We start from the raw sequence: 25,660 nt of genomic DNA on the forward strand, positions 1-25,660 counted from the left end.
ACTGCTTAGTATAATCTGGGAATGGGGACAAGTATCCAAGAACTGGACAAAGGGAGCCATTGTTAGGATGCCCATGAAAGGAGCACTAAGTGAATGTAACAACTGGCATGGCATCAGATTTTTGTCAGTGCCCAGATTGTTAGATTCTTACCAAAGACATTGATCAAAGGAATACAGATGCTGCTGATGTGTGCTTAAGGAATGAGCAAGCTGGCCTCTGGAAGAAGAGGCTGTGTCGACTAGGTCTTCATGTTGCGTAACATCATAGAGCAGTGCACAGAGTGGCAGTGATAAATGTCTGTGAGATGGGTGGTAGGGATCCTCAACAATGCTTGAGTGCTCCATCTGCAACACTCCCAATAAGTGTCACACGTAGGAGCGAGGAAGACCCCGGCAGACCTCTCACTGGTTATTACAATCCTCTGTAGGGTCCTATGGTGCAATACCTTAGTGTCTGAAGTATGTACTTAAATTTATACATGCAGTATGCGCATTATCAAGCCAAATACAGATCTTTTAAAAATATCAATAACACATTGTTCTGTATCTGAAAGTCTTTTTAATTTCTAAACTTTTCATTGGGTTGATTATGTCTATCTTCCATTTATATACAAGGATAAGTGGTGTTTGAGTCGCTTGCACACGTAATAGAAGTTTGGGCATTTACTCAATGTTTCCTCTTGGATATCAGTGAAATGTAAATACTGAACGTATTACTATAATTTTCTCATAATGATTAGGCCATTGAGTTGGAAAGTGTACATTGCAAATGATGTGCTAATATGTATTTGGGGTTGGGGCTGCTCTCAGGTTGGTATTGAAGAAACATGTCCAAAACCTATTATGCTTTGAAGTTTTAAAGAAGATTGATGGAATTATATGGTTGGTTTGGAGTGATTTGTTATGAAATGTGCTGGCATGTCCAAGAGAGTGCCCCCACCCCAGTACTTTGGTATTGGCTTGGATACCTAGAACGAGGATCAGAGAATAGAGAACCAGCTCCACCTCCTCACCCTCCAAACATACTAGAGAGAGAAGTCAAGGACGTAATAGCAGAACACTTAGATAACCAACCCACTGTAAAAAGGAGCAGTTGAATGTGTCTGCTTTACACCCATTGAAACCTCTTCCAGGTCCATATCCAAGCTGTTTACTGGCATTTAATTGTGGTCTAGTGTTGCAGCACCACCATCAAACATGTTTAGCTTGAGTCATTGACAGATGCTAAAAGTCACTTGTACATAGGTTTGCCTTTCTTAATTTTAGACCTTGCACCTAAATTCGGTTGCATAGCTCATTAACAAATCTCTCTGGCGATCCATCCCATAGGGTGATGATGGTTCCTTTCAGTCAGTTAGTGGGGTTTGATATGTGCGTCCTGGAGTGGCCGTACAGGCCAATCCTTGACAGCCACTGCTTGCCACGTGCTTGGCAGGTGAAGCCTGGAGGGGCAGCAGGGGCAGAAGCTCTGTTGTGGGGCTTCCTGTGCCTTTCCTCTGTTGCCTCTATGAGCTTGTTCTCAGCAGCGTCCACACCTTTTCTGATGGCATCCCTCCACTGTGAGCGATCTTGAGCCAGATCCTCCCATGTTGATGGGGCAATGTCAGCTTTCTTGAGGCTCCTGTGCAGAACATCCTTGTACCACAGTTGCTGGCCTCTTCGTTTTCGGGTACCACTGGACAGTTGGCTGTACAAGACGTCCTTGGGCAGACTTCCGTCAGGCATTCTGACAACATGTCCTGCCCAGAGCGGATGGGCTGACATCACCAAGGTTTAAACTGCTGGCATTCCAGCTTAGGAGAAGACCGTGGTACTGGAGACCTTGTCTTGCCAGGTGATCTTCATCAGAGAACATAGGTGACACTGCTGCAGTTGGTCAAGCTGGCTTGAGTGACTCTGATATGGGCACCACGTCTCACATCCATATAGCAAGGCTGATATGACAGCAGCCCTGTATACCTTGCACCTGGTGGCCAACCTGATGTTCTGTGACCAAACTCAATCTTTCAGCTGACCAAAGGCAAAGCAGGCTTTTCTGGTTCTTGACTCAATCTCTACATCCAGGGAAGCTGAGGATGTTATTATGCTGCCCAGGTGACAAAACTTGTTGACAGCATTGAGACGGGTGTCATCAATGAGGACAGTTTGTTCTTCGTAGCTTGAGCCAGGAGCTGGTTGGTACAAAACTTGTGGCTTTTTCAGACTGATTGTCAGTCCAAAGCTCTTGGCTGCACTGACAAAGCGACTGGTGATCTCCTGAAAGAGAGTGGGCAACCAGTGCACAGTCATCAGCAAACTTTAGCTCATGCGCCACGATGTCCTTGACTTTTGTTTCTGCTCTCAGTCTTGCGAGGTTGAGGAGCCGCTATCAACCCTCATTTGTAGGAAGACCCCCTGACTTCAGGTCTGATGTGGCATCTGGAAGAACAGCAGCGAAGGATAGTCCAGAGTAGGAGCCAAAACACAACCCTATTTATGCCATTCCTGATGGGAAATGGGTCTGACTTGTTGATGCGGCCTTCCATGCCTTCATGGAACTGATGGATGATGTTGGTTAGGCGTGGGGGGGGGGGGGGGGAACCGAATTTTGGTAGAAGCTTCCACAGGCCATCTCTACCAACAGTGTCAAACACTTTGGTTAGATCAACAGATGTCATGTCAAATCAAGTCAAGTCGCTTTTATTGTCGTTTCAACCATAACTGCTGGTACAGTACACAGTAAAAATGAAACAACGTTCCGCCAGGACCATGGTGCTACGTGAAACAACACAAAACTATACTAGACTACGTGAAACAACACAAAACTATACTAGACTACGTGAAACAACACAAAACTATACTAGACTACGTGAAACAACACAAAACTATACTAGACTACCTGAAACAACACAATACTACACTGGACTACGTGAAACAACACAAAACTATACTAGACTACCTGAAACAACACAATACTACACTAGACTACGTGAAACAACACAAAAGGTACATTAGACTTCAGACCTACACAGGACTACATAAAGTGCACAAAACAGTGCAAGACAATACAATGATTAATAAACAAGACAATAAGCACAATAAAGGGCAAATTATAATATAAATGATGTAAATGTAAACAATGTTTTAGCAGGAATTGAGAAAGAAATGAGCAAAAATTGCAAAGGGAGTGGAGTGGTGTTCAGTTGAGTGTGTGTGTGTAAGTTGGTGTGGCATAGGGACTTCTCTGCTGCTCAACACATCTCTCTTGGAGCTGCCTCAGTGAGAAGATCACGTCCACTGTACTACGCCCTGTTGGAAAACCACATTGGCTTTCTGGAGGGATGTTGTCACTGATGTTGGACACCAAGCGTCTAAGGATGATCTATATGAGGCATTTTCCCGCAACTGACAGAAGAGAGATGCCATGATGATTGTAGCATTTTCTCTTGTCTCCCTTGTTCTTGTAGATGGTCACGTCTGATGCGTCTTTAACATCTTGTGGTAGTTCTGCAGCTCCCCACAACTTTGAACAGCTGATGCAGGCATGATGTCAGGGTGTTACCACCATACTGGTAGATCTTGGCTGCAATACCACCAGACCCTGGTGCTTTGTTGGGTTTTAGCTGTTTGATGGCTTTGATGACCTCGCGAAGAGGAGGGGGAGCATCTAGCTCAAACAGTATGTGTTGAGGGTGTACTCTGCCCAGTGCTTCATCGGTGATGGTTCCTGGTCTGTTCAGCAGCTCGTGGAAGTGTTCTTGCTGTCTTTTCATGTGCTCTGACTTCTCAGTGAAGATGGATGTACTGTCCTTGATCAGCAATTGTGCGGTGCCTTCTTTTGATGGACAATACACAACATTGATTGCTTCATAGAAGCTTCTTGAGTCATTACAGCCAGTGAAGGCTTGTAACTCCTTGGCCTTGTTTGCCCACCACTGGTCTTTCACAGCTCTGAGCTGCCTCTGCAAAGTTGATTTTTCACTCAAAAAGGCACGTTTATTGGAACTTGAGTTTGGGTGTGGAAGAAGAGCCTGGTGTGCAGCTGCCTAAGCTCTTAGAAGGTCTTGCACAGATTGGTTGCTCTCATCAAACCAGTTCTGATGCTTGTGCTTGACTTTCCCCAAGGTGTCCTGGGCAGCACTGTAGACCATTTCTTTGAAGGCGTTCCAGCGCTCAGTAATATCGTCTGGTAGATTCTCAACCAGTCTGCTTAGAGCAGTTTCCATAGAGGATTTCACGGTGTCAGCACACTCAGTGTTTCAGTTTGGTGGTGTTCAGCTTTTTGGGTGGTTTGGCAGCATTCAGTCTGCATGGAGGTTTGATCAATAGACAGAGATCCTACCACACCATTTGATGATCAGTTGAGCACTCAGCTCCACGCTTAACTCTGGTGATACCAACGTCAGAGATGTCTCTTTGTCGGGTGATGACATAGTCAATGAGATGCCTGCTTTTAGATCGTGGATGCACCCATGTGCATTTGAGCTTGTCTGGCAATCTGAACAGTGTGTTAGTGATGTACAGTTTGAATCCTGTGCACATCGAGAGGAGCAGTAGACTGTTACCATTACTCTTGCCAACCCCTTGGCGTCCAATCACACCAGGCCACACAGTGGACTCCTTGCCAACCCGAGCATTAAAGTCTCCCAGCAACTGCAGTTTATCAGAAGTTGCCACGCTACTGATGGTGGTTTTTGGCACACTGTAGAATACCTCCTTGATTTCACTGGGATTAGTCAGAGTTGGGGCGTAAACGTTGACTATGGTGAGGTGGCGCTTTCCTTGCAGAGGTGTACGCAAGGTCTGGATTCGGTCATTTACAGCCACAGGCAGGGTTGGTAGCTTTGCTGTGAAGCAGTTCTTGATAGCCAAGCACACACCAGATTCTCTTCATTCTTCTTTCAGCCTGCCAGACCAGAAGAATGTGTACCCTACTTTCTCTTCACAAAGCGCACCCTCTCCAGCAAGTCGGGACTCAAGGAGAGCCACAATGTCCACGTTATAGTTCTCGAGCGCACGAGCAACAAGTGCAGTGCGTCTGTCTGGGCGATCAGAGTTAGCGTTGTCCAACAGAGTTTGTCTGTTCCATGAGGCGACGATCAGATTCTGTTTGTGATTCTTACCGCTAGAGTTGGACGACCCGCCAGCCGCGGCAGGCTGGCCAGGTTGGTGTGAGTGGGCTTTGTTTGAGCCACCTTTTCTAGGCCCTTCCCTAATTGTAGGGTGAGCAGAGCCTCCCTAACAGGGCTGCTCAGACGCAGAGGGTGCTGCCTCACCGGATCTCCGCTCTGTCATCCACGTGCGACGCCTCACCGGACCTCCGCTCTGTCATCCACGTGCGACGCCTCACCGGACCTCCGCTCTGTCATCCACGTGCGACGCCTCGCCGGACCTCCGCTCTGTCATCCACGTGCGACGCCTCGCCGGACCTCCGCTCTGTCATCCACGTGCGACGCCTCGCCGGACCTCCGCTCTGTCATCCACGTGCGACGCCTCGCCGGACCTCCGCTCTGTCATCCACGTGCGACGCCTCGCCGGACCTCCGCTCTGTGATCCATGTGCAACCACTCTCCCCCTGTCGTCTGCATGCAGGCCGGTGATTACGGCTCCTGGCTGGTCAAGACTACCGCTTCGCCACTTGTCCGTTGCTGCAAGACTGGGGTGTGTTGAGGGTACCCCACTCTTCAGAACGGAACAGCGTGCGTGTGAATGGATTTTAGGTGAGTAGGGGGTTGCACAGTCCAGACCCACCCTCTCGACATCCCCTCTGGATCCAGCAGCATGGTGGGGTCCAAGACTGCTGGGGGAAGTTCTGTTGCAGTGAATGGCCAGACCAAGCTTCAATGCCCCTTCTGCGCTTCACAGCACTTGTTTGCTCGATGGCCGTTGACCCTACGAGAGGGTTCATCTTCTCTTTGACAGGTCTTGTTTTTGGTCTTGCAGGGTGTCTAGCCACCCTCCTCTCCAGGCAAGCCTGGTGAGGGAGCCGGCTTAGTCTCCAGGGGCGACAGGTAGTACTGGGTCACATGTTACCAGTGGCACTCAGACGAGATATGGGGTTAGTGCAGAAAGGTAAACTTCTGATTTGCCGAGCTTGCACACAAAGAGTTAATGGACTTGTTTAATACTGGTTGAGCATATCTTTGGGTGAGTGGAATCGCCACTTTCATATTACAACCTTCATACTGTGTTGATCTTTGTCTTCTGGAAGGTCCAATATCCTTGTGAAATTGCTTGGGTTGGTTTAATCCAATAAGGCAGGGGCATGGGAACCAGAGTGATAGTGCTGAAGATGGGATAGTTGGTTTATAAACAGAGGCAGTGTATAGTGAGACTGCTAGCAAGGAGAGGCTAATGATAGAGCAGATTTGCAGTTAACAGGATGACTTGCAACGTAAAAGGCAGACAAAATTGAAAAGGACTGTACAGGACTGAAGGTGTTATATTTGAATGCATACAGTATATGGATTAAGCTTGATAAGTTTGCAGCACGGTTGCAGATTGACATTTATTATTATGTTGTGGGCATCGCTGAATCATAGCTGAAAGAAGATTGTAGCTGAGAGCTTAATGTCCAAGGATATACATTTATTGAAAGGACAGGCAGGAAGGCAGAGGAGGTGGTGTTGCTCTTTGGTAAAAATGAAATCAAATCATTAGAAAGAAGTAACAGAGGGCCGGAAGGTATCAAGGTGGAGTGAATAGAATTACAGAGGCTTGGGATAGCCAGAGCAGTAATGGCTGGAATTTCTGGAAGCAATTCAGAAGGCACAGGATATACATCCCAAAAAGGGGGGTATTCTAAAGGCAAGATGATACAACTGTGGCTAACAAGAGAAGTCAAGGCTAACATAAAAGCAAAGAACAGAGGGCCAGAAGGTATTACAATGGAGTGAATGGAATTACAGAGGCTAATAGAGTGAAAATTAGTGGGAAGTTAGAAGATTGGGGAGCTTTTAAAAACCAACAGAAGACAACTTTAAAAAAGTCATTAAAAAGGTAAAGATGGAATACAAAAGTAAGCTAGCCAATGATATTAAAGAAGATACTAAAAGTTTTTTCAGATAGATAAAGTGTAAAAGAGAGGCGTGAGTGGATATTGTACCACTGAAAAACAATGATAGAGAAGTGGTAGTGGGGAACAAGGAACAAAATATTTTTAGTCCTGATGAAGGGTCTCGGCCTGAAACGTCGACAGTGCTTCTCATTATAGATGCTGCCTGGCCTGCTGTGTTCCACCAGCATTTTGTGTGTGTTGTTTGAATTCCAGCATCTGCAGATTTCCTCGTGTTTGCTCACAAAATATTTTGCATAAGTTTTCATTGTGGAAGACACTAGCAATGTAGTGGGAGTTCCTGGGGTCGTGAAATATGTGAAGTTAGCATTGCTTTGAAGAAGGTTCTCAGGAAGCTGGAAGGTCTGAAGGTGGTAAGTCACCTGGACCAGATGGTGTGCACCCCATGGTTCTGAAAGAGGTGGTTGAAGAGATTGTGGAGGCATTAATAATTCTATTTTGAGAATGACTAGATTCTGGAAGACTGGAAAGTTGCAAATGTCACTCCACTCTTCAAGAAGGGAGAGAGGCAGAAGAAAGGAAATTATAGAGCAGTTATTCTGACCTTAGTGGTTGGGAAGATTTTGGAGTCGATTGTCAAGGATGTCGTTGCAGGGTACTTGGAGGCACATGATAAAGTAAGATGTAGATAGCTTGGATTCTTCAGGGGAAAATCATGCCTGACAAACCTGTTGTATTCTTTGAAGAAATAACAAGCAGGATAGACAAAGGAATTCAGTTGATGTGTGTTTGGATTTTCAGAAAGCCTTTGACAAGGTGCCACATGTGAAGCGGTTTAACAAGTTAAGCGCCCACGGTATTATAGAAGTGATTCTAGCGTAGAGAAAGCAGTGGCTAATTGGCAGGAGGGAAAGAGTGGGAATAAAGGGATCCTTTTCTGGTTGGCTGCCAGTGACTAGTGGTTTTAAAGAGCAAACACGAGAAAATCTGCAGATGCTGAAAATTCAAACAACACACACAAAATGCTGGTGACAAAGGGTCTCGGCCCGAAACGTTGACAGTGCTTCTCCTTATAGATGCTGCCTGGCCTGCTGTGTTCCACCAGCATTTTGTGTGTGTTGAGTGACTAGTGGTGTTCCACAGGGGTCTGTGTTAGAACCGATTCTTTTAATTCCATCATTTGGATGATGGATTTAATGGCTTTGTTGCAAAGTTTGCAGGCAATACAAAAGATAGCTGAAGGAGCAGGTAGTTTTGAGAAAGTAGAGTGGTTACAAAGGGACTTGGATAGATTAGGGCAGGGGTCAGCAACCTTTACCACTGAAAGAGCCACTTGGACCCGTTTCCCACAGAAAAGAAAACACTGGGAGCCGCAAAACCCGTTTGACATTTAAAATGAAATAACACTGCATACAACGTTTTTTTTGCCTTTATGCTATGTATAAACAAACTATAATGTGTTGCATTTATGAAATTGATGAACTCCTGCAGAGAAAACGAAATTACATTTCTGCATGCAACAAAAACATTTTGAACTCCGAAAAAAAGACGTTGGGTTGAAAGTTACTTTTAAGTAAAATATTCAATGTCTATTTGAGTCCTTCTTGTATTTATGAAAAACGCCGAACTTAAATTTTCCGCCAGCAGCAAACCAAAAATAACGTCAGCCAGCTGTCATCCTGAAAAATGAACGGACTATTTCACTGAACAATGAAAAAATATGAATATAAGTAAAATAATAGGCAATTAAAATATTTATCATACTTGGTTAATGGGATTTCTGCTCCTGGACCTCAGCGCACAGCGTCTGCACATCAGGGCTGTATGATGTCACCTTCATCTTTACACAGGATCGCAAGCTGTCATCTGTGAGGTTTTCAATATCACTCCATTTGTGTTTCTGAGCAAGAACGGCCTTCTGACGGGCAACATCTTCAAGGTCTGCTGTCAAGCGTCTAAACCTGGACACCCATATGTCTTTGTCGGCTATGTCGGCCAGTTCCATCTCAAGATCAGGTTGACTCACACCTGCCAATGCAGTCGTATTCAGTAGGGAAGGATCGATGCTTAAGGGAGTGACCGGGAAGGATAATGTGTTTTTTTTCCTCTCTGAACTCACAGAAGCGTTTCCCAAACGATGTTTGCATTGCGATGATTGCAGAATGTAAATACTCCGAAATTATCATGTCGTGACCTTGTTTGAACTCTCTCAAATTGGGGAAGTGAGACAAAGTGCCTTTCTGTAAATCTCTGGCAAGCACTGTCAACTTGCGCTCGAATGCCAAAACATCCTCCAACATGTGCAGGGCTGTACGTCCTTTCCCCTGAAGAGCTGTGTTCAGCGTGTTCAGGTGCGCTGTCATGTCTACCATGAAGTGTAGCTTTTCCAGCCACTCTGGCTGTTCCAGCTCAGGAAAGGTGAGCCCTTTGCTGCCCAGGAAAGTTTTCACTTCTTCCAGACACGCAACAAAGCGTTTCAGCACCTTCCGTCTGGACAGCCAGCGATAAAAACACGTTGTAGCGGTGTCAGTAAACTGCAGTCAAAGATAGCTTTATTTGAACTAAACAGCCTTGCTTTTAAGCCTCCCTCAACCCAGCCCCCATGGACGCAGATGCTGCAAAAGACGCGTACTCACAAACCCCCGTAGGCTATCTCCCTTAGCCGGAATGCTGGCTAATTGTGAGCCGTTTCGGATGTCGCTACACTTAGGTTGTACAAGATCACCATAATTACATTTCAAAAGCTAACAAACTAACATAAAATACATTTTAATTAAATACTGACCAATTATTTCCCAAAGCCACAGGGAGCCGCAGCACAGAGGTGAAAGAGCCACAAATGGCTCGGGAGCCGCAGGTTGCCGACCCCCGGATTAGGGGAAGTGGCAGGTGGAATACCGTGTCGAGAAGTGTGTGGTCATGCACTTTGGTAAAAGAAATGAAAGGTTTGACTATTTTCTAAATGGAGAGAAATTACAAAAAAAAAAGAGGTGCAAAGGAATTGAGAGTTGTGCAGGATTCCCTAAAGGTTCATTTGCAGGTTGAGTTTGTGGTGAGGAAGGCAAGTGCAATGTTAGCCTTCATTTCAGAAGGACTTGAATATAAAAGTAAGGATGTAATGTTGAAGCTTTAATAAGTACTGGTGAGGCCTCACTTGGAGTATTGTGAGCGTTTTTGGACCCCTTATCTTAGAAAGGATGTGCTGAAACTGGAGAGTGTTCAAAGGGGGCTCACAAAAATGATGTCAGGATTGAATGGCGTGCCGTATGAAGAGCATTTGATGGGTCTGGGTCTGTATTTACTAGAATTCAGAAGAATGTGAGGTGCCCTCATGGGAACCTATTGAATGGTGAAAGGCCTTAATAAAGTGGATGTGAAGAGGATGTTTCCTTTAGTGAGAAGAGTCTAAATAAGACTAGAGGACAGAGCCTCCGAATAGAGGAGTGTCCTTTTAGAATAGAGTTGAGGAATTTCTTTAACCAGAGAGTGGTGAATCGGTGGATTTCTTTGCCACAGGCAGTTGTGAAAACCAGGTCTTTATGTATATTTAAGGCAAAGGTTCATCGATTCTTGACTGGTCAGGGCATGCAGAGATACAGGGAGAAGGCAGGAGATTAGGGCTGAGAGGAAAATTTGATGAGCTGTGATGAAATGGCAGCACAGACTCAATGGGACCCAATGGCCTAATTCTGCTCCTACATCATTGGGCTAGTATAGTGAGATAGCAAGTAAAGCCAAGCTCTTGCTGCTCCAGTGACCTGGATTCAATCTTGACTTCTGATACCCTGTGTGTGTTTTCCAAGATCTTCCTTCAACTGTATGGGAGTTACCTGAGTGTTTTGGTTTCCTTCCACTTCCCAAAGACATGGAAGTTGACAGGTTAATTAGCCACTGCAAATTGCCCCTGTTGTGTGGATGACTGGTAGAATTCAGGCTGGGAGACAGGAAGAGAACTGGTGGGATTATGGGATGAATAAATAAAGAATAGGATAAAAATTGATTGACTATACCTCTTCCTACCCTGTCTCCTGTGTTATAAAAAAAGCTATTCCGTTTTCTCAGTTCCTTCATGCCCACCACATCTGTTCCCAGGATGAGGCTTACCTTTCCAAGACATCAAGGATGTTCCTCTCCTTCAAAAAATGAGGTTTCCCTTCCTCCACCATTGTTGTTGCCCTCACCTGCATCTCCTCCTTTTCCCTGGTATCCATTTTCATCCCATCTTCCCAATGCCTTCACAGCGATGGAATTCATCTTTTCTGTTACCTACCACCCCATGAGCATCCACAACTTATGCCATCTTAAATGGTATCCTTCCACAAAGCACATCTTAACCTCCCTCCCTCTCCTCACTTTCTGCAGGGATTGCTCCCTCTGTGATTCCCTGGTCCACGCTAATTTCCCTCCTGGCACAGACCTGCAAGCAGCCAAAGTGCTCCACCTGCTCATTTACTTCCTCCCTCACTTCCATTCCTGCCTTCGAACGGTTCTTCCATGTGAGACAGCACTTCACCTGCGAATCTGCTGGGTCACCTTTTGTATCTGATGCTCTCAATTCCTCTACTTTGTTGAGACCCATTGTAATTTGGGGGACTGCTTCATTGAGAAACTCTGTTTTGTCTGCCAAAAGCAAAATCTCCTGGTGACCCAACACTTTACCTCTGATTCCCATTCCTGATCCAACATGACAGCCCGTGTCTTCTGCCTCTTGTGCCATGATGCGTCTACCCTAAGGGTGGAGGAGCAACACCTTATATTCTGTTTGCATAGCCGCTAATCTGATGGCGTGAATATTGATTTCTCTTTGTAAAAAAAAATCATTTTCCTTCCCCTCTTCTTTTATTCTCCACTCTGGCCTCTTAACTCTCATCACCTGCCTATCACATCTCCCTCAAGCCCCTCCTCCCCTTTCCCCTTTGGTCCACTCTCATCTATCATTCCTTCACCTCCAGCCCTTTACCTTTCCCACCCACCTGGCTATCTCACCTCTCATCATCTGGCTATCTTCCTTCCTCTCCCCCACCTTTGAAATCTGGTGTCTTCCTCTGAAGGGAAACCATTTGTTCATTCCCAACCTGCTGAGTTCCTCCTGCATTTTGTGTAGGTTGCTTTGGATTTCCAGCATCTGCAGAAATTTCTTGTGTTTACGATTTTAAAAATGGTTGATGGTCAGAATGGACTCCAGGCTTAAAGATGAAAATTTAAACAGCACAACTGTCTGCACATGTTCTAAATCAGAATCTGATTTATTATCACTGACTTGAGTGACATAAAATTTGTTGTGCTCAGGCAGCAGTAGAGTGCAAAGTCAAGATTGCTCTAAATTATAGAAACAAATAGTGCATAAAAAAAGGAATAATGAGTTAGTGTCTGCATTCATGGATTGTTCAGAAACCTGATGGCAGAAGGGAAGAAACTGTGTCTGGATCATCGAGTGTCATTCTTCAGTCTCTTGTACCTCCTCCATGACGGTAGTGACAAGAAGAGGGCATGTCTGGGATAGTGAGGGGCGTTAGTGAGAGATACTGATACTGCCTTCTAAAGGAACCACCCCTGGAAGATCTTGATGATGGGGAAGATTGTACCTAGATCTTCCAAGCTATTGATTAATTCCTTGCCTGTTGAAATGCCTCTCGTATCTGCTTCCACAACCTTTCCTAGCAGCATGTTCCAGGCAACTTCCACTGTGTAAGGAAAAAAAAAACATGCAGTTAGCAACTTGCCACAATAATCTCTTTTCCCTCTTACCTTAAAATGTTGCCCTTTAGTATTTGGCATATCGATCCTGGACACAGCTAACAAATTCTGCCCCATTTGAGCCTCTTGCATTAATAGAGTCCCAGTTGATACTGAGGGCATTAGTCACCCACCAACTACCCCCCTTGTTTGTACCTCTTTCCATTATTTGTCTACATACTGTTTCTCTATCTCATTGAGAGGCTAGAAGTATAATCCCAATGTAGTGATTGTTCTAAATAAAATACTTTATGGGAACAGTTACTTTCATTTTCCTGAACAATATGATGTTCATGAAAGTACAGCAGGAGAAAATTAGAAGTGAAATTTCTGTGGCACAGTGAAGGCTGCCAGTTTTTTATATAACAAAGTTTTTGTTGTACCATAACTATGGCAGTAATTACGGAAGCTAGATGAAGAGGGGAAAAGGGGGAAATGGCAGCCATGGACAGACTAGAGGGAATGGTTCAAGATGGATCTGTGTGGTTCACAATTTCTAAATGTTTGCAGAAGCAGTTTTTTTCAAAGTTTAAGAAAATTATCATGATGGAAAATTCTTAAGATACATGGATAAATCAGGTATCCTAACTCAAAACAGCAACAGCTCCTATTAAATCTCTTAAGTACCAGACCATGTGCATATTTGTGCACACATGCTTTGAATGCCTTTTCTTCTCCCTAGATGGGCATCATTTTGGAACAGCTTCCCACAAGGGTGGCGTTAAATTCACTTAAATGTTTGCAGGACTGAATAATCATACAGCATTAAACAACACAAATTTCTTGCTATAAGGTATTTATGTTCTTAAAACGCCCCGCTATTAAGACATTGGGTAATATTTTAAGTGTGCCAGAGGATAAATAACATTACTTTGCTTCACCATTCCATTTCCACTTTGACCTAATTGGCCTCTTACAATTTTGTAATGAAGCCCAGTGTTCTGGCCACCTCACTACAGGAAGGATGTGGATGCTATAGAGAGAGAGTGCAGAGGAGATTTACAAGCATATTGCCTGCAATGGTGGGTGTACCTTATGTGAATAGTTGAGCGAACTTGGCCTTTTTTTCCTTGGAGTGACGGAGGATTAGAGGTGACCTGATAGAGGTGTATGAGATGATGAGGGGCATTGATCGTGTGGATAGTCAGAGGCTTTTTGCCAGGGCTGAAATGGCTAACATGAGGGGTCATAGTTTTAATGTGCTTGGAAGTAGCTACAGGGGTAAGTTTTTCACACAGAGAATGGTGGGTGCAACGAATGCACTACCAGCGACAGTGGTGGAGGTGGATACAATAGGGTCTTTTAAGAGACTCTTGGATATGTACATGGAGCTTAGAAAAATAGAGGGCTATGGGGTAGGAAAATTCCAGGCAGTTTCTAGAGTTGGTTACGTGTTTGGCACAACATTGTGGGCCAAAGGGCCTGTAATGTGCTGTAGAGTTCTATGTTCTAAACACAAAAAACAGTATCTCAGATTGTCCGGAGTTGCTATGTTTCCTCTCTTCCATTCAATTCACCTCTCTTTGTGTTTACTGTTCCTCTGGATGTTTACAGTCCTTCATGTTTCCTTGGCAGATGCCAATCTGTACCATTCTTTTTTTTTCTTGGCTTTTGCCCAATCATGGGCATCCTCTTTCTGTCTCTGCCCTTTCTCTGTAGATTAAAACATGCCTGTTTTTCAACTTTTCATAGATCTGAAGAAAAAGAATTGACCTGAAGCATTAACGTAGTACTTCTAAACCAATAGACTATTCTGTTAATTAAGCATGCATACATTTGAAAATGTAGCATTCCATATTACAGACTTGCTGGATAATGACAAAATAGTCTACTTGGTCTTAAAAAAAAATATTTTTAGATTTCTTCTTAAGCAAAATATACCCCTCAAAGCACGAGTCACGTGGGTGTCTCCTGTCTCATTTTGATTTTGTCTGCAAGCTGGAGCTGAACATGTACAATACTAAAAATAGATTGTTCTGGAACAGGGTGCAGCAAGCATTTGGAAACTGGAAATCCACAGAATAAAATGTAAATAGTTTTGTTGTACACACTAATGTATTATTTTGCATGATTCATGTAATACAGTGCATTGTTACATGCTGCTACAAATTGCACTATTTTGAGAATCTGGGTTTGAAGATAAATGAATGCACTTTGTTTAAATTGGAAATCAGGGTTTCATAAAGTCTGCGTTTAAGGCATAAAAATGATGCTGTCAGAAAATTAAAAATAAGTAATTTATTCTGTCTTGTAAACTAGAATGAGAAACACTGAAATGGTGTAGATTTGAATGTATTTTAGCTATATATGTGCAAAGATTTGTTTCATTAAATGTGTAGTGACCTGCTGGAACAGATTTCTTGCTCATTAAAAAGACCTCCACGGTTTTTGTGCAATTAGTGGATAGTCTCCTTTATTCATAATATCTGCTGTTAATGATTTTATTAAAGCTTCTTTTAAGTTATCTGTCATACTGCAAATTCCTACTGGTTTACAAATGCAACTGTATCTTTTGCTAATGTCTCACCTACATCAGAGATTCCATGATTGTACCTCATTATCCTTTTCAGTTGCTTTCCTCCTCCCATTTTTTTCCCCTTTAATGCTAGAGCTTAAATGCAACCAAGTAATACAAGAGATTCTGCGGATGCTGGAAATCTAGACCAACACACACAAAATGCTGAAGGAACTCAGCAGGTCAGGCAGAATCTCTCCAAATGAATAACTAGTCAACGGTTTGGGCTGGGTCCCTTCATCAGGACTGGAAAGGAAGAGGGAAGATATTAGAATAAAAAGGTGGGGGGAGGGGAAGGAGGACAAGCTAGAAGTTGAAGCCAGGTGGGTGGGAGAGGGGGATGAAGTATGAAGCTGGGTGGTGATAGGTGGAAAAGGCAAAGTGCTGGAGATGAAGGAATCTGATGGGCAGAGGAGAGTGGATCATGGGAGAGAGGGGAGGAAGAGGGGCACCAGGGGGAGGAGATAAGCAGGTAAGAAAAAGAGGTAAAAGGCTGGAGAAGGAAAGGGCTCAAAATGTATTACCAGAAGGTGAAATCAATGTTCATGCCAACAGATTGGAGGCTACCTGGATGGTATGAGGTGATGCTTGTCCACCCTGAGAGTGACCTCTTTGTGGCTGAAGAGGAGGTCACGGACCAACACATGGAGTGGGAATACAATTCAAATGGTTGACCACGGGGAAATTTTGCTTTTTGTAGATGGAGTAGAGGTGCTCGATAAAGCGGACCCCTAATTTATGTCGGATTTCACCAATGTAGAGAAGGCTGCATAAGGAGTACCAGATACAGTGAAAAATAGGGAGTTATCATCAACAGACTCGACCGAGATATACAGTTCTTTGTCATCAGCGTAACTGTGGAAATTGTCTTGCGAAGCACACAGCCTGCCCAGTGTAGACAACCAGGTGTAGCAATGTCTCAGTACTGGATTCTTTGGCCTGGGAAATGTCATAGATTGTTGTGTACTTATCCTTATGCTGAATTTAGTGAACTTTGTAAAGATGGCATAAACAATCGGCTAAGTGCATGTACACCCAGCTGCAATACTGGTGGAAATGTGTGTCTCATTGATTATGTGTATTACTGATATCAAAGATACTTTTACACTGTATCTCATGGTTACAACCTTAGAACAGAATTTACTTCAGTGTGAAGCTGTTTATTCTTTTTTTGATATTTGCATTTATGTCAAAAGATTCAGGTGCTTTATCCCCTTTGAAACTCAGATAAAGGGAAATCCAGCAAGAGTAGTTTAAAAGAAATTGCAAAACCATGCTTGGCTGTTTGAAGTGTTGAACCCTGAAAATGGGTAACACTATTTGCTGCTTGAAAGTTAATTATTGGTGGGAATGAGACCGTCATCAAGGACTTTACCCAGTTTTACTCCAGGAATTAATGTCAGAGAAAGATCAAAGTAAGTTTATTCTCAAAGTACATGTATGTCACCTGATACGATCCTGAGATTTGTTTTCTTGTGGCATACTCAATCAATCCAATAACTACAATAGGGTCAAGGCAGGACCACACCCACTAGGACAGTCATCCAGTGTACAAAACACAACAAATTCTGCAAATACAAACAAAAATAATGATAATAAATATCAAGAACATGAAGTGAAGAGACCTTGAAAGTGAGGCCATAGGTTGTACAAACAGTTCCGTGACGGGGCAAGAGGAGTGAAGTTATCCCCTCTGGTTCAAAGGGCTGATAGTAGAGGAGTAATAACTGTTTCTGAATCTGGTGGTGTGAGTCATGAAACTCCTGTACCTTCTTGATGGCAGCGTCGAGATGAGAGCATGACCTGTCATGCAGTGGTCCCTGTTGATGGACGCCACTTTCCTGCAATAACACTCAATGGTGGGGACGGCTTTACCTGTGATACACTGGCACATATCCACTACTTTTTATTGTAGGACACAGTAGATGACCCAACTGATTTGCAGGTGAAATTTTACCTCACCTGGGGCACTGAATGGACCTGAGGGAGGAGGTGAATAAGCAGCTGTAGTATTTCACACAAAATGCTGGAGGAACTCAGCAGGCCAGGCAGCATCTATGTAAAAGAGTAAGTAGTCAATTTTTCAGGCCAAGATCCTTCATGGGGAATGGAAAGGAAGAGGAGAAGTCTAAATAAGAAGGTGGGGGTGGAGAGAAAAAAGTACAAGGTAGTAACTGGAAGAGGGGGAGGGGTGAAGCAAAGAGCAGGGAAGTTGATTGGTGAAAGAGATAAAGGGCTGGACATGGGGGAATCTGATAGGAGAGGACAGAAGATTATGGAAGAAAGGGAAGAGGGAGGTGTACCAGAGGGGAGTGATGGGCAGGCAAGGAGACAAGGTGAGATAGGGAGACAGGAGAATGGCGAGGGGTGGGGGGGGGGGGAACCATGGGTATCTGAGAAATTGATGTTCATGCCATCAGGCCTGAGGCTACCCAGAAGGAATATCAGATGCCACTTCTCCAACTCAAGTGTGGCCCCATCACAGCAGAAGAGGATTGACAAGTTGGAGTCGGAATGGGAAGCAGAATTAAAATGGAGGGCTACTGGGAGGTCCCGCTTTTTGTGGCGTACGGACTGAAGGTGCTCGGCTTCAGGCCTGATGCATGAACACAAGAGCCATCCCTTCCGTGTTCGGTTGCAGCATGACGCAAACCTGTGGCCTTTTTCATGGAGCTTGTGCAGTGAGTGCACCCGGCTTCTGTACTACTTTCAGCATATACTCAATGTGGGATGTGCAGTGAATGCACCCGGCTTCTGTACTACTTTCAGCGTATGCTCAATGTGGGATGTGCAGTGAATGCACCCGGCTTCTGTACTACTTTCAGCGTATGCTCAATGTGGGATGTGCAGTGAATGCACCCGGCTTCTGTACTACTTTCAGCGTATGCTCAATGTGGGATGTGCCAATTGGCAGCAATTACTTGTAGACATCTCAGTTTTCAGGAAAACCAGAATTAAACTTTCAGTCAGTTGACCTTTCATCACAAATTGATGTTTGTATCAATACGTGCCCCTTGGAGCAGCCGTAGAGCACAAAGTTCTGTGTTACGCAATCACTCAGGACAAGCCTTGACAAAGGCCACTGCACCCCTCTTCATACCTTTTATGTAAGCACAGGTCCAGAAAGAGACAGCCAGCCATCTCATCAGCTGCTTCAGGAGCTGATGATCTGAGAATCTGACTGTGTAGGAAGGATGTGCTCCTCTCACCACCATGCATGTGAAGTCTTAGAGCTGGTGTTTTGACACTTTGCTGGTCAGCTCAAGGAACTATACCGGTTGATTCACCGTCTCCTTCATCTCTGGACGATTGTGCTGACCATACCTGATGGATTTGTGGTCAAAAGTGTTTTTCTGCAGGATCTTTAAGGAATAGCACACGCAGAATGAAACATTGCTCAGTTACAAGGGCAAATTCATGCTTTGTAACAACAGGGACAGGCAGAAGTACAGCACACAGTAATACTTGGTATTTGCATGCTTGGATTAAACAACAATGATTCCACCTGATTTGAAGAGGATGTGTGTTATCAAGCTGATTAACCTCAGGGCATTTGTGAATTGTATCTTGCTGGGTCATTCCTTGTCCTTCTACCTTACAAGCAAACATTTAAAAAGAATTTTTTTGCAAAAATATAACAAATTGTTGAACTTTCCCAAGCATTCATCTGGCCAAATTATGCCAATGGTTTCCAATCTTTAAGTATTAATTAACAGCTGTGAAACCCAACCTCTAGACTCTCAGATTAAAATGACAAAGGATATGGGAATATGGAAATAAAATTCAGCACAAGAGCCTTGTCATCTTCCAGTAGAGTAGGCAGGATTAATATCGAGATTGTTTTTTGTTATCAATGCAGTCATACTTTCACTTGCCCTATTTCTTTCAGTATATCTCCTTAATTTAACAATGAAGGGCCCTTATTTTAATGTATTGTGGTTGTATTAATTACAAATGCATATCTTGTTCCTATAGGTACATATATGTTCCTTTGGGAGGCTCTCGACATGGCTTAATAAGAATGATGTTCTCCTCTGCATTGGCCTTCAGCTTTGTATGCTACTGGCATGGTGGCCACAGCTTCATGATAAACTGGGCAACCATGAACTGGGTTGGAGTAATGATGGAAAATCTACTGAAGATGATCTGTTTTCTTTCACCTGCTCAAGAAATCATTGTAAGTGCTAACTCTGTGTATTCACTAAAATAACTGGGGCACAAATTTAACTTCCATTTTAAAATGCTTGTAATTTGAATTTAGAAATGCTTTTATCATTTTCACACTGATGTGGAATTGTAAGGGTAGTTAATTACCTAATATATCAGTATCTCAATTAACCAATCTTTCTCCATATCAATGCGATGTAAAACATCTTTTATGAGATAAATTTGAGTTAATTGCAAAGTAATGAATATTGATCCTTGCTGTGCTTATTAAGTTAAAAATTGCTTAGTAATCATCACCACAGCAGCACTTGAAATCTTAATCTCAAATGTATACAGATATTGAAAATCTAATTTAGCTGAGGAGAGAAGATAATTTTATATTGTACTTAATGATAATTATTGTACTTACTGCCTCTAGTGTGCATGTTTTGGACCTTGAGTTCCAAAGTTGTGTTGACAGTGCTTGCATATACATGATCGTATTAATGTGGATGTTAGTATGTGCAATGAATGTTCTGTGGAATTTTGTAGAGCTGGTAGATCGGAATACAGGTTGAATACCTCTTATCCGAACTCCTAAAATCCGAAATTTAATTCTTTTTATTTAACACTGACATGACATCAGAACTGGAAAATTCCACAAAACACCAGGCAGTTTCCCAGGTGATGCACAGGTCTCTGAACAGCACAGACGGTTCAGAGAAGTGACCTCACACAAGTTAATACAAATAGAAAAACACTGCATAAAGCAAAAAATGAAGATCTCAGTCATGTATCATCAGTGTCAGAGTGATATGCCTCTTAACGATACGCTGATCATGAAACAAGTAAAGATCTATCATGACGAACTGAAAACTGAAGGTAATTGTGAATATTCAGCAGGCATAAATTTAAGAAAAGGCACAGCATTAATTTTTTAAAGTGACTGCTGATCGCAAAAATTTAACACCGGAGCAAGTCTATGATGCTGATTGTTTTTATATCTTACATAATGACATTAAATTTTTAAAGCATCACGATGAAAATTGAACATGGGAACAAGTCTACAATGTTGATTGTTTTTTATACCTTACATAAATCCTTAAAAAAAATACTGTAACCATTTTAATCAATTCACCCCATCGTAGGTAGAGACTGAAAGCCTGATATTGTTTGCTATTGTTCAACCAGCTGGTTCAGTAATTCTGATGCTGATTTTGTTACCCTTCACACATTATATTTTTATTATATGACTGGTATGTGATCATTTTTACTGGTAAATACATAAGGGTGATGAACAAGCATACTGGTAGTACATAAATTTGGAGTCATAAGTTTTGGTGATCCCAAATGATCTCATTTTACTGTATATTCCAAAATCCGAAAAATTCCAAAACATTTCCGGACCCAAGCATCTTGGATAAGGGTTATTCAGTCAATTTGCAGTCCTGCATTTCTTGAGCTATGATCCAGCCAATGGGAACTCTTGATCTGACCAAGCCCATTCAGTATACTGAAAGGACCCTGCCAAATGACTTACTTATCAATGACTTAGTTACTTGATTTCTTTCCAGTAGCAGAATGATTGGCCAGGATTCCTCACTTAAAGGCATCTGCACATCTAAAGTGTGGATGTATGTCAGTCTGGGTTCAATTGCTCAACTACTTTGTTTTGTGGCGATTTGGAGCTGCCATATAACACTGTAATTTAATACTTTGCACTTGTTAGTGTTAAATAAACCTCCCCTCCAGTGACTGCATCCATACTACCTGGTGCCTCTGGAAAACAGTTCACAATCAAGGACGCCCAATGTCCAGTCATTCTTTTCCCCAGTCTCCCAGAACAATCCAGAATTGTGCAGTCTCCATACCCCTTTGATGGCAGCCCACACAGTGGGATGCAGAGGGAGAGTGGATAGGTGGTACATCTATGGTACTGCATAAGACAGTAACAGCAACCCCTCCACAGTTTTGGTTCAGATCAAGGATCCCATTTTAGAAAGGGTATACCCCTTGCAGCCAGTGATTTGCCTGACGACCACATACCCGGTAAGTACCATGAACAGGATTGAGAGGATCACTGGTAGTATAGGCATTGCATGTACTGTTACTGAAGTCTAGTCCCGTTCATGAGTTACAGTACCATACTTCACCCCTATCTACAAAGCAGCTTCAGGGCTGGGTGGGTGGAGGTGGGTTATGCAATCATTGCAAGTATTTTGATGCCATTCCTCAAAGCAGTTGAATTGGCAAGTGTCGTTCCACTGGGCAGTGCTCCCTTTACAGTTCTAATTTCATTATCAAAGTAAAACACAAAATCAAACTCACTACGACCCAGGGGTATAAACACATCGGCAATCCTTCTTTCAAATGCAGTGGTCCTCTAAAGTACACCCATCAACCTGACTGGTTAGCATGTGACGCACCTTCACATCCAAGGCAAAGGAAAGTGTTGGGATACTTCTGCATTTAGGCAGGAAAAAAGGGTTTCCCTGGTCCGGTGGCACCATTGCCTTAACATGTGAGGTGTTTAACCACGTCGACTCTCTTTGGATCCTTGAAGCAGGAAATGTGGTCAACAACACTTGGAATGGACCTTTCCTGCAGTGCTCCAGGCAGTTCTTTCGTAGTCTGCAGCCAGCTTGATCTTCTTGATTTCAAGTACCTGTTGATGAGAACCTTTATGATCTTATGATAATGCTAAGTAATACTGCAGTGTGCTTTTGCTCATAATATGGATGTCCATCTGTTTAATTAAAAAGGGAGGGGTGACTGGCAAGTGCATGGGACATCCCATAATTTTCTCATGCAGAGATAGGCCTGATACACAGTGCAGTGCAGTGTTGTGGGAGCCACTGGAATTGCGTTTGGTCAATTTAACTTGGCCTTGTTGTGCAATTTAACTAACCTGCATTCCAGAGCCCCATTCTGTCTTTCAGCTGCCCCACAAGACGGAGGGTGGAAAGGGCATGTGACATGATTTTTACACAACAAGTCTTTTGTCAACTGCTGTATAACTTTACTGGTAAAGTGAGGACTGATTTTACTTGAGACTTTCACAGAGATCCCAAACCTAGTAATAAATTCTGGTAATCACAGTTAGTTACAGCATCATTTCTATAAGTTTGATAAGCTTCAGACAAGAGTGGCGTCTCAATATCTTCCACCTTTGCAGCCTGAGATGCACACTTGACATCAAGTGGACTGACCGAGTCACCAACAATGAAGACCTGGCCCGCGCCCAGATACCCAGCCTCTTCACCCTGCTCCAACAATGCCGTCTCCGCTGGCTGGGCCACGTACACCGCATGTCAGACGGGAAGATCCCGAAAGACCTGCTATACAGGGAACTGGCCTCCGGCAAGAGAGCACAAGGGCGGCCCCATCTTCGTTTCAAAGATGTCTGCAAGACAGACATGAAGTCACTGAATATGAACATTGAGAGGTGGGAGGACATTCTCACTGGAGGCTGGAACTACTCAGAGGTCTAAAAAGAGAAGAGAAGCTGAGTCTTGCTGCTGAAGAAAAGCGCACTTGTGGGAAAAACAGCACCAAGACAACACCGGAGTACAGCACCTTCAAGTGCAGTCGCTGCAGAGGAGACTGTCACTCCCGTGTGGGCCTCTACAGCCACAACAGACACTGCTCTACCAACACAGACTGAAGCAAGACTTTCCAGGTGCAGATCCATGGTCTTGCAAGACTAACAGATGCCATCATCATCATCAATAAGCTTTTACCCATGGGCATAACAAACAATAACTAGTGCATAATCACAACTTGTACGTTTAGGCAACTGCATAAAGGCCATTTGGAGATGCACAGATGAATTCGGGGGAGGGCCCAGCTGTGGCAGATACCAACAGTGTCATTCAAGATTATGACTCTTGCAAATCAAACAGTTGCTGCTACTTTTCTTACTATGGTCGAGAATCTCTCATTTTCGATTATACCCATTATCCTTTATAGTTTTGCAAATAGTGTTCTTTAGTCCATAAAGTCCTTTCAGCCACTGACACATCACATTGTAATTGTATCAGTTCATCAAAGAATTTGGAAAGTATAGGCAGCCTGATCACATTGGAGTGCTGGGTGGCCATAAACGTTTGCTGTTGCTGCTTTCGCAAGAGAGTCTGCTTGTTTCTTCCCTCTAGTTATTTCATCCTTCCCGCAGTATGAGCCGCATAATTTATAATTACAGCAATAGTAGAGTGGATTCTGATTAATTGGACCATCAGTTAATTTGGACAGCCACTTATTTGGGACAACTCTTAAAGATCAAAAACTAATTGAGAAAATAGCCGTGATTCCCTTCATTTATTTGGGACACCATTGCACTTAATAGGGGCAGGAGACTTGCCAAACAGGTTCTGACTAGCATCAGTTGTGTGAACTTGTGTGACCATCAGACTGTGCGTAAGGTGCATCTGTTGTGTGTGTTTGTATTCAAAAAGCAGTTATTTTTGTCACTGACCATTAGTAAGAAACAAGCAGTAAGACAATTCAGAACTGTTTTGCTCTCTGCGGTTTCAAGCACTCAGGCTTGGAGGTGTCAGAAACACCGGGAGTGAAAATGAAATGATTTCACTAATTCAGCAAATTTGGAACTATGAGGAATTTGAAGATGTCGACAGTCATCTTGAATATTACAATGAAAATGAAGATTTGGAGAATACGATATTCGATAGTATTGTATGAAGACAATCCATTATCTGCACTATGTACACTGGATGAATTCCTCTGATAACTATTAGGAACTAATACACAATAGTGGTACTATTCGTGGACTAATTAGTTCTTTGTTTCTTTAAATATATAATTTGTTACTCAGCTTGCACTTTTTTAATATGCTTTTTAACTATTTCCATGAAACGTTGGCTAATTGAGAAAGCTGTTTAGCAGGATAGAACCAGACTACAGCGCACAGTGAGGACTGCCGAGCGCATCATTGGAGCCTCCCTGCCCTCTATTGTGGACCTGTACTCTTCCAGGTTGAAGAAGAGGGCGGGGAACATCATAAAGGACTCCTCCCATCCTGCGCACGGACTGTTTGAACTGCTTCTGTCTGGTAGGCGCTTCAGATCCCTCCAGACTAAGACTAATAGGCACTGGAGAAGTTTTTTCCCTACTGCGGTCACTTTGCTGAACAGTTAACTGCTGGTTAACTGTTGGCTAATTATTACTTGGATTGCACTACCTGTATGTATAATCTATATTTTCATTTATATTTATCATTATTATTGTTATGAGCAGAGAGACAACATCTGCTGGAAGTAAATTCCTTGTATGTACTTGGCGATTAAATTCTGATTCTGTTTAATTAGGCCAAAGTGTACCCTATGTGTCCCAGTTAATCAGAGTCCACTGTAATTGAAAAACAGGAAAAGGTTCATAGTTAATTCATCGTGTTTTATCAGAGTTCTGAAGAGGTGCGTAATCTACATATTGTCCATTGTCATGTGCTGCTCATAAATATTTACACAACTTCATCTGCAAGGAGGCAGACTTTTGTTCAGGTAAGAAGGTTCAGGTGCTTGAGCAAACAGGAAGGAATGTTAACACTCACAAAACACAGGAGGAATTCAGCAGGTCAGGCAGCATCTATGGAAATAAATAAACAGTCGATGTTTTGGGCCAATATCCTTTCTCAGGTCTGGAAAGGAAGGGGGAAGATGCCAGAATAAAATGGTGGATGGTGGTAAGGAGGATAGCTAGAAGGTGATAGGTGAAGCCAGGTGGGTGGGAAAAATAAAAGGCTGGAGAGGAAGGAATCTGATAGGAGAGGAAGGTGGAACATAGCAGAAAGAGGAGGAGGGGCGTTTCCAGGAGAAGAAGATAGGCAGGTGATATGACAAGCAACTCATACAAAATGCAGGAGTAACTCAGCAGCCCATGCAGTTCTACCGAAGTGTTTTGGCCTGAAACGTTGACTGTACTCTTTTCCATAGATGCTGCCTGGCCTGCTGAGTCCCTCCAGCATTTTGTCTGTGTTGCTCTTTCATGTCAAAGTGAAAACAGATCCCTACAAAATGAACTAATCTAATTACAAATATAAAACACAAAATAATTGATTGCATAAGTATTAACCCCCTCCCCCTTTTAATATGACACATCGAATCATCATTGGTGCAGCCAATTGGTTTTGGAAGTCACATAATTAGTTAAATTGAGATCACCTGTGTGCAGTGAAGGTGTTTCGATTGATTGCAGTGAAAATACACCTGTGTCTGGAAGGTCCAACGTCTGTACCCTGGCAAAAGCTATACCAT

The 25,660-nt window shown here is 43.3% G+C and overlaps 1 protein-coding gene across 2 annotated transcripts in view; it reads left to right on the forward strand.

Annotated features, from left to right (window-relative positions):
• hhat (hedgehog acyltransferase) overlaps positions 1-25,660 on the forward strand; it is a 226,048-nt gene that overhangs the window by 83,353 nt on the left and 117,035 nt on the right. For both annotated transcript variants that reach the window (XM_059985793.1, XM_059985792.1), the window contains exon 9: positions 19,221-19,422. In XM_059985793.1, coding sequence (XP_059841776.1) covers positions 19,221-19,422 — 202 coding nt within the window. The remainder of the gene's footprint in view (positions 1-19,220; positions 19,423-25,660) is intronic.

The sequence above is a fragment of the Hypanus sabinus genome, chromosome 12 (genome assembly GCF_030144855.1).
Source record: "Hypanus sabinus isolate sHypSab1 chromosome 12, sHypSab1.hap1, whole genome shotgun sequence".
Taxonomy (NCBI): domain Eukaryota; kingdom Metazoa; phylum Chordata; class Chondrichthyes; order Myliobatiformes; family Dasyatidae; genus Hypanus; species Hypanus sabinus.